Here is a 17282-nt window from a genome sequence, read left to right as displayed (position 1 = left end):
TTTAATTTAATTTTATTTTATTTTATTTTATTTTATTTTATATTATTTTATTTTATTTTATTTTATTTTATTTTATTTTATTTTATTTTATTTAATTTTATTTAATTTTATTTAATTTTATTTAATTTTATATATATATTTTGTATTATTTTATTTTATTTTATTTTTTTATTACTATGTTATTACTATCTTATTACTATCTCGCGATAATTCACAAAATCCACTCTGTGACCTGACGTCTTGTTTGCTGTTCTCGCGAGACTTCAGCGCCGCTTTCATTCCACCTCCTCCAGCAAAGCGCCATTTTCGGCGTTGTCACTGTACTACACCACAACAGCATGCTGTGGGCAAACAGATAATAAGACTAGTGGTTTTTTTGTACGCATTCATTCGCAGTATTTCTCACAATGGGACGGAAAAAGAAGAAGCAGATGAAGCCATGGTGCTGGTATCCTTTTCATCGGACCACAAAATAGCGACTTATCGCCGCCAGGAGCTAGTCGTTTGCTGGACAAAAGGAAGGCCTACGCTACCATGTCCGGGGCTAATCGGCTTGTAAGCTAGCGTTAGCATACCCCGTTGGTGTTTATGTGCTTTAAAATGAAAAAACGTGGGGTTTTTTGGTGTATTTATACGGACACGGGAAACGTTAAACCAACGATACAATTAACGAATGTGACGCTAGCTGGTTAGCTAATGTGTTAGTCAATAAGAAAGCGATTCCGGGTTGTGCTAAGATAGCATTTCAAGCGCTAACGGAAACATAGGTGGGTTTAGAACAATACAATCTCTATTTCCTCATCAGCCCTGTTCAGTAGTAATATCTTTTCCGTCTGAATCTGATGAAAGTGTATTTATATTTTGGCAAACGTACCCGAAATATCAATGCCGTTTTGACACAAGCCTCTCTCACATTACACGGGTGTGTTTTTAAAGCACCCTGTTGTTTTCTCTGAGAATGTTTTCTTTTATTTTGACTAACACCAACGTTACTTTGAGGAGTATTTGTGCGTTTTATCCACTTAGACGAACTCTGTGTTTTTTACGGTGATGTTTGATATGTTCCTTAACAGCTTCCTTGTAGGTATTGCAATCGAGACTTCGATGATGAAAAGATTCTCATTCAGCATCAAAAGGCTAAACATTTTAAATGCCACATATGCCACAAGAAGTTATACACTGGCCCAGGTTTGGCCATTCACTGCATGCAGGTTGGTATCCTTTCATTATTAAAACCTAGTTTTATATGTTTTGTTTGGCATTTCCTGTAAATGAGAGGTGCTGCCGGATTTTCCTTCAATAGCGTATGCTTGTATTTATCTTCCTCACTTTGCACGTGTTTCAGGTACACAAAGAGACAATTGACAGTGTTCCAAATGCCATTCCTGGAAGAACAGACATTGAGCTGGAAATCTACGGCATGGAGGGGATTCCAGAGAAAGACATGCAGGAGAGAAGGCGAACATTAGAACAGAAGCAAGGTTTGTTTACTTGCTGGGTGATCACTGATGTGTATATTTGTGGACTAAAGTGTGGGTGTCAAAATGAAAGTTCCCTCCATAATTATTTGCAGACCGTTAACTGAGTAAAGAGCTTGTAAGAATATAATAATAATAAGAAGAATATAACTGTTCTGTTTCTAGAGAGCCAAAAGAAGAAGTCAAATCAGGATGATTCTGATGAGGACGACGATGACGACGAAGCGGGACCGTCAGCTCAGCAGGTCGTCGCTGTCCAGCCTCAGACGGGCTACGCTGCTCCCATGACCCAGCCTGGGATTCCTACTGTGGCTGGCACGCCTGGGATGCCACCTGGAGCATATCAAGGTAAGCACTTCTTGATAAACGGTGCAATTTAGGAATCGGCCGAAGCATAACGCGACAGTTTAAAAACAATGAGTAAATGGTCTGATTCCAGAGGCTCAAGAGTCTGGTTAAATGTGTGCACCAGGAGACTAGATTATAGCCCTGCTTGTTTATTGTAAGAGTCGGCTAAAGTATAAATGCATTTTTTATGTGTAGTGATGATTTACTCTAAATTTTTATTCACAGGAATGCCCCCGATGATGCCTGGCGTTCCCCCTATGATGCATGGCATGCCTCCTGCAATGCATGGAATGCCACCAGGGTAAGAGCGCACACGTTTATGGTGCCCTTTGTGGTGAATTATGGTATTTTCTTAGATAGTTTGTTATTAAATTGTGTTAATTGATCATGTTTTTTTTTTATTAAGTCCAATAGAATATTTAGTTTCTTATTTTGTCCTTTTGTAGGATGATGGCAATGGGAGGAATGATGCCCCCCATGATGCCAGGGATGCCCGGTATTCCTCCAGGTGTGTTTTTCCTCGATGCCTGATGTGTTTAATTTGACCCGTTTTATTAATTTGGTTGTGTATTCGTATTCGTACACAGTTGGTGGTGTAAACCTTTTTCAAAACCTAGTCAAATTTAGTCGTTACTTTTGTCAATATCATGTAAATTGCATATATTTTGTCTGTTGCTCAGGAATGCCACCCCACATGGCCCCAAGGCCAGGGATGCCCCACATGGTGCCGTCTCCCACAGTGGGAGTGATTCCCAATCGACCGGTAGTACCAGTAGCTCAGCCTGCAATCAACAAACCTCTCTTCCCCAGTGCAGCACAGGTGAGCTCCATGCAACTTCAATGTGCAGCGTCTGTGGTATAAGTCTCTGTGCACCTTTTTCTAATTTTTGACTATTTGTCTACCTTTGGTTTGTTATATATCTACAAATAATGTCCATATTTTGGAGTGTTGATGTCTTTTCCTTGCTCAACAGTTTACTTTATTGTAAAGTTGGATTTCTCAGTTGAGTTTTTGATTGTGTGGACATGTTACATGCCAATGCTGTGCTCTCCTTTCCGCCACGCTGCAGATGAGCACAGCAGCGGTTTCTTCTGCACCTGCAGACACTCAGTCTGCCACCTCCCAGCCTCCCTTTCCTAACACGCCTCAAGTATGCTTACAGAGAGGACTTTGACATGAACCCTGGCAGCTGCATGTTGCTGAGTTATTAACTCTTGTCTATAAATTCTCAAGCTATAAACAGGGCTGCTCATTAACAGTATTTGCCTTAACGACTGCGTGTGCATCCAAACAATCCAGCTGGCTGTAAATCTTGGTTAACAGTTCCTAAAATTAGTGGAATAATATTTGTATGAGAGCTTTATTGTTGTGCATGTGCTTTATTTAATTAACTCGGAATGAGCCATAATAAGGGATTTAAATGGATTTTAGTTTGCATCGTCTGTCCTTCCTAACCTCAGAGCATGAATTTTGCAGCAACTACTCGTCATGCTTTGAAAGTCTTGTACAGTTTGTAGCATTTGTTAGCAGTACTTTGCTATTGTAGGTATCTTGAGTCTTGAGTAAATTATTATCTCCGCATAACCTGCACTTTATCTGTTCACAATGAAAACAAACACATTTTTTAAAGGCAGAATCTGAATGAGCAAATCCACGAATGCTATGAGACACTAGACAAGACAATTTCTGAAGAAATTGCAGTGGGATTGCCGCCTTCTGCCTGAGCCGACGCCAATCTGGCATGCTGCTCCACTGACTTTTGCTTTTGATAACTTAATAAATTGCTTTTGCGATGATATCACGTACCACTTTGTTTAGCCACTTAAAGGAGGAAGTTCAGTTACTTTTAGTGAAGTTTGTGAAGTGAAATTACCGTGTTTCAATTGGTGCTGGGCCGTTAATGTTAACGCATGACACATTTCCACGACGACTGACCGGAAAAAGACACGTGAGATGTCATGTTTACGTGATTCCCGATTGTTAAAATGAGTCTCTAAAGTAACACAGTTTTTTGTGCCACCCCACCAGAGTCCAGGCAACGTTTACCAGTTAGCTCCATTAGGTGCGTTTAAATATGTGAAACTAGTTGGACTGTGAAAATGTGTTTCTGAAGTTTTCAACTCATTTTAGTAGGATTTATATAAAAAGAACATTGAATATATTTGAAATTATACCGTCTTCCTCTAGAAAAATACGAGCAATAATATCCTAATTGAGGTAAATGTGTTGATTGAATAAAAACAAATGAATAATAGCCACAGCAGAACAAAATGTAGTGGTAATAAGCATTTCCAATGGTGTTGTGTCTCTGGTTTGTCTTTAAAACATTGTTTGTATTTTTAAATATTGAACCAGATGTCTTGTCTTTGCACAGGCCCAGCAGAGCGCTTCAGGAGCGGCACCACCAAACTCTCACAGTACAGCCGCCTCCTCAGACCCTCCCAAAGCGACATTCCCTGCCTACACCCAGCCCTCTGTCTCTTCTTCCTCTTCCACTTCTTCTTCTTCTAACCCCTCTAGCAACACTGTGGCCAAACCCCCAGCCACAGTGGCCTCTAAGCCTGCCACTCTCACCACCACGAGTGCAACTAGTAAGTTGATCCACCCTGATGAGGATATCTCACTGGTAAGTAGCTTGAGCTTTCCGTTTTGCTCTTTTCACAGTAAGTAATGACTGATACAAATATAATACATTTAGTTGCATAATATTAAGGATTTGTTATTATTATTTTAGATATTTTTGGTATATCTTTACTCTTTGTAGTTATCTTTAAGGATAATTGTGAACTTTAATATATCCAGTGTGAAATCAGTGCAGCTTTGGTTCCCAATCAATTCCTCGTCATATTTGGAAACATTACTGTTTGTGCTTTGAGGGGCATACCGGCATTTCTCAAGTCTGAACGTATGCTTTGTGTGTGTTCCTCGTCAACAGGAAGAGATGAAGGCACAGTTGCCTCGTTATCAGCGTCATATACCGCGGCCGGGTCAGGCCCACGTGGCTGCTCCCTCGGTGGCGGCCGTGGGCGGCATGATGCCCCCACAGCAAGGCATGCCACCACAGCAGCCTGGAATGAGGCATCCCATGCATGGTAAGAAAAGAAAAAGAATCTTCCTCTTCTTTTCCTTTCAGCTGCTCGCCACAGCGAATCAACCTCCTCCATCTAACCCTGTTCTCTGTATCCTCCCCTCTCACACCAGCTGTCTCCATGTCCACTTTCACTACATCCATAAATCTTCTCATTGGTCTTCCTCTAGGCCTGGCAGTTCTAACCCCAGAATCATTCTACCAACTATTCACTATCCCTCCTCTGTACATGACCAAACCATCTCATTCTGGCCTCTCTGACCATATCTCCAAAACACCTAACATGTGCTTTTCCTCTGATTAACTCATTCCCGATCCTCTCCATCTTCGTCACTGCCAAAGAGAACCTCAACATCTTCATCTCTGCTACCCCCAGCTCTGCTTCCTTCCTCGACACTAGAGCTGAATCGATTATTAATCGGCAACTATTTTGATAATCGGTTTGAAGCTCTTTTCATCAGTAAAACCAGATTTCTGATTGTTTTAACTTCTTAAATGTGAATATTTTCTTTGTTTCTTTGCTCCACATAACAAAGAAATCATTAAAACGGCATAATTTTGGTTTGTGGACAAAACAAGACTCCGAGAACATCATAATTTCCAGCTTTGACATACACCGATCAACATTTTCGGACATTTTATGGACCAAACGATTCATCGAGAAAATAATCGAGAGATTAATCGATAACGAAAATAATCGTTAGTTGCAGCTCTAGAATCGATTATTAATCGATGACTAAATTAATCGGCAACTATTTTGATAATCGATTAATCGGTTTGAAGCTTTTTTTCATGATTAAAACAAGATTTCTGATTGTTTCAGGTTCTTAAATGTGAGTCTTCTTGGTTACTTTGCTCCACATAAACAAAGAAATCATTAAAACTGAATCATATTGGTTTGTGGACAAAACAAGACTTTTTTAACATTTATTGACATTTTATGGACCAAACGATTCATCGATTAATGGAGAAAATAATCGACAGATTAATCGATTACGTAAATAATCGTTAGTTGCAGCTCTACTCGACACCATACAGCATCACTGGTCTCACCACTGTCTTATAAACCTTTCCTTTCATTCTATCCGATACTCTTTTTATCACACATTAACCCCTGACACTTTTCTCCACCCGTTCCGAACAGCTTGAACACATTTCGTCACCTCTTTTCCACACTCCAGAAAAGAAAAATAATCCAATTTAACATGTCTGGAGGGTTTCAGTCATTTTCAGAATTGTTTTGCGTTAATATTTTACAGATGCTTCTGTAAGAACTTGCCGTGTTTCCACGTTCACGTCTCCATGTGTTTCCCTCTGCAGGTCAGTATGGCGCTCCTCCTCAGGGCATGCCGAGCTACATACCAGGTGGGATGCCTCCATATGGGCAGGGTCCTCCTATGGTGCCCCCTTACCAGGGGGGCCCTCCCATGGGCATGCGGCCGCCCGTCATGTCTCCGGCAGGACGCTACTGAAGCAGCATTGCGGCCACCACATTAGGTTTGAGGTTAACACCTTTCTCTCATCATCATTGTGCTTTTTCAAACCTAGCAGCAAGCAAAGAACAGTAAGACCGGTGGCGGTGAAGACGAGCATTATTTGTTTTTTTACGACACATGGACATTTAATGTAACATCTATTATCGGAAAAACAGCCAGACACCACACACGTTCCTGACAGATATTTTGTGGTTATTTGATTTACAATGTGAGGATATACATATATATATATATTTTTTCCCCCCCCCCCATAGGTTTCACTCAGGTTTATAGAAGTGAAGTGTGGTAAAAAGATTCATATTTCTGTTGAAGCTGCTGGAGTTACATGAACGTACCAACCCCCCCCCCCTTACACAGGCAAGTTTCTCTTGTAAAACCTCTTGATTAATTTTGTTGTTTATTTCTTTGGTAGAGTGATCGAGGCCCTCACAGCACGTGTAGGTGCTGTTGGACTTGCGTCCCCAACCTTGGTTGGTGAGGGTCTCGATAGTGTCGATGATTCCAGCTGAAGTAGGGTTACAAAAATCCACGGCTCGCCAGTCTTCTAGCTTTATTCTTATTTCAGGTTTGTTTTTAATATTTCCTGGTTAAAAGGGTACCTGTAATGCATCCTTTGTAATGTTTAATGAGTCTGTTGTAATAAAAACCCGTCTTGAAATCCACTGCTGGTTTGTCTGCTGACGTGCGTTGGAGGTGAGTGATAAAGGTTTGTTGCCAATGTTGTTGTCTTGTTTTTGCCCAGATTTCTTCAACGTCTTTGTTTAACAACTCATCGATTTGAACAAGTTTGCTATCCTCTTTTTCTTTCTGGATTTTAAAAAAAAAATGCAAAAAAATAGATTCTTGAATCTTTTCAGTGCACTGTTGCACCACCAGCCCAAAGCTCGAGATGTTGGCCAACTTCACATCACCCTGTGAAATGACACCCGGGAGACCTGTAGATCTACTTTTTCCCTGACATTTATAATGCATGCGTGAAAGCTTTAATATTGTTTTACAATAAAGCCTGTGCATTGAAAGGGGGTGAAGACAATACATCCAAAAATGCAGCAGCTCTGTGTTAAACTCCAATTTAAAATTATGAAACTACGATCGATGCAGGCGCCAAATGGTCACGATGCTGCTTCAGAGACGCCACTGCATGCCGCTGAACAGTAACTACAAATCGATTAAACACTTAAATTGGTATTTCCTCTTTTTTTTGTTGGCCTGCGTTAATCCTCTGATCTACGGTCTCCTCTACAGAAACCAATTAAACCTTCAAATCTTCATGCCAAACTTTTCCCAAACGTAATACCCTGTATTGAAACACAAAAAGACCATGGTGGTGCAACACGTGTTCTTTCGGTATCTAGTATATGGCACACGATTTACCTCTGCCCGTGTCACTTACTGCTGTGTATTTGTTTTTGTTGTTTGTAGCACGTCCGTATCGGCTTTTCAGCCTTAAAACCCCACTCAGCTGGCATGACAGGTCAGTTAATCCCAGTAAGTACCTGATGTTTATTACAGTGTGGGTCTGTCCTCTTCCACTTGATGCTCGATGGCCTTGTTATTGATTGACACAGCGATTTGCACAGAATTAAGCATATTATGTTTGAGAAAACGAAAGACTCACGGGTGTCAGAAGTGGCAGAGGATTGACGTGAGGACATTTGTTTGTTCCATGTTAAGTGAGCGACATCTTGATGCACTGACGTGTAAATGTTAAAGGTGTACGATTTGTCCTATTGGGTATAAAATGACCTAACATGAGTCAGACTGAGTTTGTGTGAAGGTTTTCTAAATATTAAAGGGTCACCTATTGTTTCACTCTCCTTATCCAAGTGTAAAGAAGGAAGTACGATGGCCTTCGGGATGAAAAGTCCTCCCTAACGTCAGTGTTTGATTTGTCCACTTTGGGCCACTGTACAAACATGGCCGCACGTCACGGTGTCGTAGACGGAAGCGAAGCTGCTCCCGTGTAATAAAGACGTTCTCAAGGTAACGTGAACACAAATGACAACATCAGTGTTTTCCTGTTTCTGTTTTTAATGATCCAAATGAGTTATAAGTAGTTTTGTATTTGGGGTTGAGCCACTTTATTAGGTACACTAGTCTTCCACTTCCCTTGCTTTTAAGGAGTGTGTCATTCACTTTATTCCTCTCAAGAATGATCCAAAACTACCTTCTATATTAACATATAGTGACAAAACTAAATTTTTCTACATTTCAAATCACGAAATGTGTTAAAAAATACTTAATTTTGACATTTAAATCATAAAATTATATAAATCGACTCAATTTAAACCTCGAAATATTCAGCACAGTTGCATTACATCGATAATGAATTGATTAAATTGAAATTTTAATGGCTACAAAGGTGTGTGAGATTCACAGTTGGAGATCACCCTGTCTTGTACCAACACCTTTCTTATTTCAGATTGGCTGATGAACAGGTGTACCTAATAAAGTGGCTGGTAAGTGAACATTTAAGAATATCAAACTATTATACTGCTTTTTTTTTTTTTTTTTCATTTTTGGGGAATACCACACATGATAAATGTATTTAATCTCAGTTGTATTTTTAAAAAATAAACATCAAAACCTGGTGAAATAAAAACATTGGTGTACATATTCTTTTTAATTATGATTTTTATTTTTAAATTAAATGTCGGCACTGTGCTTCTGCCACGTCTTTTCCCTCCGTCCTCCTGCAACACATTCATAAAGGAGTGCGCCCTCTAGCTGCACATGTGTTGTAATACACCAAAGGCCCAAAGAGTGAGATGTAAGAAGCCTGGTTTAAAACTTAAATTAGTGCTGGTTCAAATAAGAAATAACATTATATTATACATTATGATATTCTTAGTGTTAATATAAATATGATTAGTCCTGTTGTAATTAAATAAACCGTAGTACAATAAAGAATCGCAACCTTTAATCTGAAAATCTTGGATTTGAAATAAATTACAAACACAGGTATATTTTCTTTATATCGTCCAGTAATGCCAAGTACTTGATTTTATCTACAGAATTTACTAATTCTAAAATGTGCAAAATTATTTTACATTAATTATTTCTTTGCTTTTTAAAATATTTGTCCGATATATCCTTTCCTTCTCTTGATGAACACGAGGTCAGTGCATTTACAAAAAGATTTGCGTGGGTACAATGTGCTTGTATACGGTCAGTGAAAGTTAAAATATATATATATATATATATATATATGTGTGAATTTCTGTGTAAGTGCAGCACTCTTCACTTTTATTAGACCAGTTAACCACCAGTGTCAGTTGGGGGACTGGAAACCCAATTGTGGTTTTCCTGCAGCAGTAAAACCTACATCTCACACGTACTTATATATATATATATGTCTTATACTGAAACAACAAGGTGTTTGAAGCATGTAAATCAATGACGTAGTCATCACTGGCTCGACTGGAACTAACTAAAGAAATCGTCCAACTCCACAGATTAAAAAAAAATCAAAAATGTTATAGACACTTAAAAGAAAGCATTCGACACAATAGATCACATTATACTATATTTTTTTTTAAAACTTGTTTTTTGACTGGTTTAAAGCTGTTTGAGCAACAGGAAACGGTTTCGACATCACGTGCGGTGTCCCTCGGGTCAGTGTTGGGACCGAAATATTTCCTTTCTTAGTTTATTAACAAATGCAAAAGGTATATCTAAGGCACTAAAACTTATTTTTATTTGCAGACGATACTAATAATCTTTATTCTGGGGACGATTTAAACTGCAATAAAACTGAAGTGATGTTATTTGTAGATAAATTACACGGACGATTGTTGACAAAAAAGAACGAGCTGACTTTTTCCGACCTGGTGGAAGCAAAAAACAATTACCTCGTATATATATATATGTTATTATTTTTTAAATCACCCTAAGACTACAATTGAACTCTACAATGAAAAGTATTTCAGTTTGTACTTAAATGAAGGACATGAAAACACGAAGCACTTATAGAGACGTGGATTTCACAAGGTACAGGGAAGCAGCAAGAACTGGGCGTTCGCTGGGTATGTATGTAATCTGTTATTCTGTAATCTGTGTATGTATGTAATCTGTTATTCTGTAATCTGTGTATGTAATATGTTATTCTGTAATCCGTGTAGGTTTGTAATATGTTATTCTGTAATCTGTACATTTATGTAATATTATTTGTTTCTGTCTCTTTCTTTCTTTCGAGGACAAACTAAACACATGCTGGAAGGTAAGGGAAGTGTGAGGGGACTGTTGCAAAATGTCACACACTGTTCCTTTAATCCGTATCCTGTCTTTGTAAAAGTCACGTGTCACATGGTGAAGTTCCCCCCCCCCCCAAAAAAGAAAAATTAATTAACATTGAAAACCAATTTCAAGTCTTCGTCTCTTGTTACTATCAAGGAAAAATAAGAAATCACATTTTATGGATTGTTGTTATTGTTATAATAACTTTCTCTTAGTTCCAGTAATTCGTTTAATATCTTTTAATATCTTTTTTTCCCCACAGTTTTTTTTCCATTTACAATTTTTGTAAATGGAAAAGAAAGTAAATATCAAATATTGTCGTAAATTGCCCTTTTTTAAAATGTGATTGTTTGCATTTTCATTGTCTGTGTCGCTCCATCACTGGCGTTTTTATGTACACTTCGCTGACCGCTAATGCAAATTATATCGCCACCAAACACACGCATCCTGTTCAGACACTGACAGACATCACCACTTCCTCTGAAATATTACACACACAAAAAAGAATACTTGCATAATACACTCTGTCTTTTGTGCACTTTTAGGAACTGAGAGTGCAATTTATTTTCACGGTGAGAATGAAGAAAATAACAAAAGAAATTGGTCAAATATTGCACATTTGCTGTTTTTGCTATGTTTGTAAATGTGGAAATGTGATAAACGACACCATTTTCTTTTAAACGGTGGACAGACTGCATGTGTACGTATCTTAAAGTCACTCTCCAGTGATGGTGGGAGAAGCCGCTCCATGGTGCACGGTGTGGTATTTGCTTCCTCTTTGCCTCTTTTGTCTTGACGCGTGAAGGTGGAGCCTCGTCTCCGCTGGAGTTCCTCTCGGTTTCATTTACAGTCGACCGCAGTTTGAACATCCAGTCTTCAGTGTTCATCACGCGTGTTGTCATGGTTTACATCACTCAGGTCGCCGTGGATCTCGTTTAGGCGTCTCCTCCTCCTCCTCCTCCTCATCCTCCTCCTCCTCATCCCGGTCCGGGTTTTTTGACGATGACTGGGCTCCAGATCCTGACCTGTTTCTGGACTCTGCTCCTCACACACAGTGGATTTGGTGAGTTCAGTTCAGTTCTGGTGCTCCGATCTCACGCTGGATTGACTTGAAAAGATTTTTCATTTGATTTGGAAAGTCACTTTGAGCATTTGCTCCCAATTTCTTAAACAATAAACAACTGTGTTTTCAAGCACGTGGTATTTGAGATGTTTGCTGCTTTTTCCTTGACCTCAATAATTAGATGCGGCGACAAAAGTGCAGCCTTCGACATCATTGACTTACTTTATATAAACCTTTTATTTAACATTCATTTATACACAGGGTTTTATCTTCAAGAGAGACCTTTAATAAAGCTACGTAAAAGTTATCTTATTCAGGGAGAGAGTCGTACGTACGCGCAATTGCACAACCGCAAAACACAAGGCAGAAAACTTCCTTTTTCTGTGAATTAACCCTGTGATATTCAGGTCTGTTTGAGCCCTTTTCATTGTTTTCTAAATGAAAATCGATACTATTTATTATTTTTTTAAACATATTTTCAATAGCTGCACACTTTTTCCTCACCAAAACTGAAAAGAACTTGCATTCATTCGGTCTAAGAGAGGAAACTGGGAAATATTCATCACAAATCATGTTTATATCACTTGTAACTAGACTAAAACAAACATCTTATTAGTAACTTTACTCTAAATGTTATCGGTGTATTGATTTAAAAACCTAATAACGCAGTGGGTTGTGACATATGATCAAATAAAAACCCAGAAATGCAAATAAATGACTCCGTAAGCATCACATTGTGGAATAAGTTTTAAACTATGATAAGTGAAAGCCACAGTGAGGCAACTTTTAAAAATAAACGTTTATTGATAAACCCGAGGACAGTTAAATTATTATTGGTATCTTTCTTTTCTTTTTTAGTGTTTTATTTTTGTTTTGCGAGAGCTTTATAATACACTGCGTACTTTAACTCAGATAAAATACACACAAATTGGATTTTTTTTTTTTTTTTAAAGAAACAAAATACAAGTCAAATTAAATTACATGTGAGAAGTTTTTTAAATAAAAATAAACAATACAAATAGTCCAAATAAAACACTCAAAAATAAAGCATAAAAACAGCATTACAGGGTCATCCATTCAAGACTAATCTATTATATCTTACCCATTTGGCCCACAGTTATATATAAATATATATATATATATGTGTATATATATATATATATATATATATATATATATATATACATATATATATATATATATATATATATATATATATATATATGTTTTTCTGAAGGTGAAGGGAGAAGGTAATGTGTTCCATGAGGTAAATGTTGTTTGTATGCTAATGTTTGGACAACAATAATTAAAGGTGCATTATGTAATAAATCATAAAATCCTCCTAATATGTCACAGAGACTCAGGAATAATGTTCATATAACAAACTCACCAACAACAACAGTACAGACAAAATATTTGCATTAAAAAAACAATATTTTGCAGACTGCAAATCATGTTTATGTTTTGAAATCATGTTTTGGCGTCATGTGGCGCCACCTACAGCCGTCTACCATATCATTGCAGTCAGTAGAGTCTCAGCTGCCGAGCAACCACGGGTTGCCAGTTACGTCAGAAAACCAAACCTAAAAGACCTCGGTGTTTTGAATTTGAATGTAGTAACCGTTTTTGGCCACATTCTTAAATATGGCGCCTTTAATAATATCTTTGTAAATGAAGATTGTAGCCAGAGCACAGTCCTCACAGGGTTGATTTTCATGACAAAGTTGTGACACATCTTAAAAAATGAAACTGTATCCAAACACTTTGTGTAACGCGCCTCTTTGTTTTCCGCCCAGTGTTCAGCGACGTTCAGTTCCTGGAGCGACGCGAAGGAGAATCTGTGCTCCTTCCCTGCGCGGTGGAGCGGAGAACCCTCCCTCCTCCCTACGGCGTCTACCTGAAGCGCGGCTGGTTGCAGCCCAGGAACGTGCTGTTCATGTACACGCAGAGCGACTCTGTGGCCGACAGCGACGCCGACCAGCGCCGCGTCGGCGTCAGCGGAGACCCGAGCGGCCGCGCCGTCAACGTCACCATCTCGGAGCTGAGGCCCGGCGACACGGACAGGTACCACTGTGAGTTTTACTTCAACAACCCGTCCTCTGAAGACGACCGCGTACGTGGGAACACTGAGTTCTTCCTCCTCGTCACTGCTGGTGGGTTTATGTCTTTGCCCTTTCTTTTGCCCTTTTTTTCTCCTTTCATCCCACACTCAAGTTCTTACCGACCTACCTAACGACCTACTTCTTGTAATATAGCTCACGCTATTGCATTTAGAGCTGCAACTAACAAGTTATTTTCATAATCCAGTAATCGATTACTAACTTAATCGCCAACTATTTTGATAATCGATAATCGGTTCGAAGCTTTTTTTCATGATTAAAACCAGATTTCTGATTGTTTCAGCTTCTTAAATGTGAATATTTTCTTGGTTTCTTTGCTCCATATAACGAATAAATCATTAAAACGGAATCACTTTGGTTTTCTTTTGAGAACATCATCATTTCCAGCTTTGACAAACACTGATCAATGTTTTTTAACATTTTCTGACATTTTATGGACCAAACGATTCATCGATTCATCGAGAAAATAATCGTTAGTTGCAGCTCTAATCTGGTACTCGTCGATAAAACCCGGGAAGGATGACGCTCTCAAACGTCTTGTTTTGTCCACAAACCAAAAAGGATTCAGTTTTCATTATTTCTTTGTTTATCTGGAGCAAAGAAACAAACATGTATTCAATATTTAAGAAGCTAAAACAATCAGAAATCTTGTTTTAATCACGGAAAATAGCTTAAAACCGATTAATCGAGTACTCGTTTGGTCCATAAAATGTTCAAAAATGTTGATTAATGTTTGTCAAACCTGGAGATGATGATGTTGTTATGGCCACAAACCAAAATGATTCTGTTTCAATGATTTCTTTGTTAAATATGTAATATTTAAGACGCTGAAACAATCAGAAATAATTGTTGAAATAATGAAAAAAAAGCTTGATGGTTAATTTAGTAATTGATTAACAGAGTAATCGTTCCCGCTCTAATTGTATTTTCTTCTTAATATGAATTTATAAGTTGGGACAAATACAATGACACACTTTTGTCAGAAGCAGTTACTTAAATAAGACACAATTCTGCAGAGATGGTCGCCACATATGAAATAAATAATGAATAAATATTATTGCACAGGTGAGGAAAATAAACATATATACTGTCTATAACTAAAGTATAACTCACTAACTAACTATAAATAAGACCTGCGAGGATCACCAGAGGTGCATGACATCAGTTTTTCTGCCCTTTCCTCTCTGGAGACGCCCCTGGGCCTCTGGACATAGGCTTGGTAGAGACATGCGCCGGGGGCTCGGCCGTGCTGCCCTGTCTCCCCCCAAACGGGGAAGGCTTGGCCGTGGAGGGAGTCAGCCTGAAGAGGCAGAGGGGCAAGGCTCCCGTGGAGCTGTTGTACCACTCGAAGGGTCACCGTGGCATCGGTCCGTCCTCCTCTTCTGCCTCTCAGTTCCCCACTGAGAGGGCGCAGCTGTCCTCTGCCCCCGGCCCTGGTGGCATCACCTACAACCTCACCCTGCAGCAGCTGCAGCCAGAAGAGAGTGGCCTGTACAGCTGCCAGCTGCTGGTGCACGGCAGGTCCGAAACTGCCTCGGCTCTAGGGAGACGAGTGTTCTTTGTGTCTGTGCAAGGTGGGTCACGTCGCAGCAGGACCTCATCGCTGTAGTCACTTTACTGTTCTCTCCTCCGAACCCCTTTAAGGTCCAGTGTGTAAGAACGAGTGACATCGAGAAGCAGAAAGGATGTTGTTTTGCTGCTGTAAAAATGAATGACTCACATACTTGATCTCTGCTTCATGTTACACACTGGACCTTTAATACCTATTTTTTCAGGCAAGGTAAGATAAGATAAGATAGTCCTTTATTAGTCCCGCAGTGGGGACATTTCCAGTGTTACAGCAGCAAGACGATAAAGATAAGGATAATAAATAATAAACATGCATTACCAAAAAGAAACATAGAATATATAAAGTACAATATATGAAGATATTAACACTGACTATAAAAAATAGGTTTAAAAAAATGTAGAATGTACATTATAACCGGTCTGCAGAATATACACAGTATGCACAAGGAAACAATGTTGAGCTATTAAATAAGGATATTAAATAAGGATATGGACATTGCCCTGATGAGGAAAAACTACAGTATAAAAAATTTGACAGTATGAAAAATGACAATATATTGCACTTAAAAAAAAAAAATTGGATTTACATCATCAGACTTTTGCTTGTTTTCCTTGTGTGTGTGTGTTTATCACTTCATCTGTTTTATCATATTTTATCTCGTGTGTGGTTTTGTGGTGAACTGAACATATTATTTACAAAGAAATGAGATCCAAACACTGATAAAAAAAAACACGTTCAGCCTAGAACGAGGAAGGAAACCGAGCGATTTTCGTGTTGTGGGTGAACTCGAGTCCTATTTTCAAGGCACAAATGTGGTGCATCGGTGAAGGTGGACGGGCTTTTCCTTGGTGTTTTGCCTGCCGCGGTGAAGTCAAATCTCTTTCTCCTTCGTCTGTTCCTCCACAGGCCGTCACTGCAGCTGCTCCAGCTACTCCACCCTGCTCTACGCCGTGTCCTCGGCTGCAGCCCTGCTCCTCCTCTCCGTCCTCGTCGGACTTGTGGTGATATATAAAGTGAGTGGACGCTACACATGAATGGTGTATGAGGGTGGGTGGTAAAACAAGTGTGTCACTGGAAAAAACACCTGCTCGTGAAGGAGCGTGTCAGAGACTTCCTCTGCAGCTCGCCACGAAAACCACACGGGGTTTCGTAAGTTGTTGCTGTCAGATGTCAGCAGATGTTTTTCTTCAACTTCAGGGTGGAAGGTCGTGAAACATGAATTCTGCTTCTTTCTTTGTTTGGCACCGATGCATTTAGTGAACAACGGCACTACAGTGACATTAGTTTCAGGTTGGATCTTCAACGGACATCTGGCGGCACACAGTGATAGCCGCACGATCGCTCTTAACTACCGCGGTCTCGTTTAGGGACCATCAACAAATTACCGTTTAAATGCTAATATTTACGTAAAAAAAATGTATATACGACATATGAGAAGTATTAAAATGCTAATATTTAATATGCTAATATTTCAACACAAACATGAAATTTCAACATGGAAATTTTCTTGAAAATTCCTAAATTAAGTCATTCATTCATTAAAAAGTTGTTTGATATCATTTTAGTCTGTCCTAAATAAGACAAACACCAGAACCAGCTAAATCCGTGTGTCTTCCATTCAATCCATTGTGGAATTTGACAAAATGCCCTTTCTTATGCTAAGGGATACATGGAAAATAAAAATAAGAACTGACAATAAATTCATATTTACAGGCATGTTTTTAATAAAACAATAATTTTTTTTTTTTTTGATGCTGTCAAACGATTTAATCGCGATTAATTGCATTAATGTCATAGTTACTTGCAATGAATCACACATTTTTATCTATTCTAAATGTCCCTTGATTTCGTTTTGTCCCATTATTTTAATGCAAAATGTGTG

The 17282-nt window shown here is 38.8% G+C and overlaps 1 protein-coding gene across 1 annotated transcript; it reads left to right on the top strand.

Moving 5' to 3' along the window:
- Nucleotides 1–318: 318 nt before the first annotated feature.
- Nucleotides 319–7066, top strand: znf207b (zinc finger protein 207, b). The gene is made up of 10 exons (XM_083909124.1): nucleotides 319–448; nucleotides 1085–1211; nucleotides 1346–1481; nucleotides 1644–1826; nucleotides 2052–2127; nucleotides 2273–2334; nucleotides 2507–2646; nucleotides 4202–4453; nucleotides 4763–4919; nucleotides 6236–7066. The coding sequence occupies exons 1-10, from the start codon at nucleotides 408–410 to the stop codon at nucleotides 6385–6387; spliced, it is 1326 nt and encodes a 441-aa protein (XP_083765250.1). The 5' UTR covers nucleotides 319–407; the 3' UTR covers nucleotides 6388–7066.
- The last annotated feature ends 10216 nt before the right edge of the window (nucleotides 7067–17282 follow it).

Source organism: Microchirus variegatus (genome assembly GCF_963457635.1).
Source record: "Microchirus variegatus genome assembly, chromosome: 23".
Lineage (NCBI taxonomy): Eukaryota > Metazoa > Chordata > Actinopteri > Pleuronectiformes > Soleidae > Microchirus > Microchirus variegatus.
Note: the sequence above shows the minus strand (reverse complement) of the source record. Positions and strands in the feature narration are given on the sequence as shown.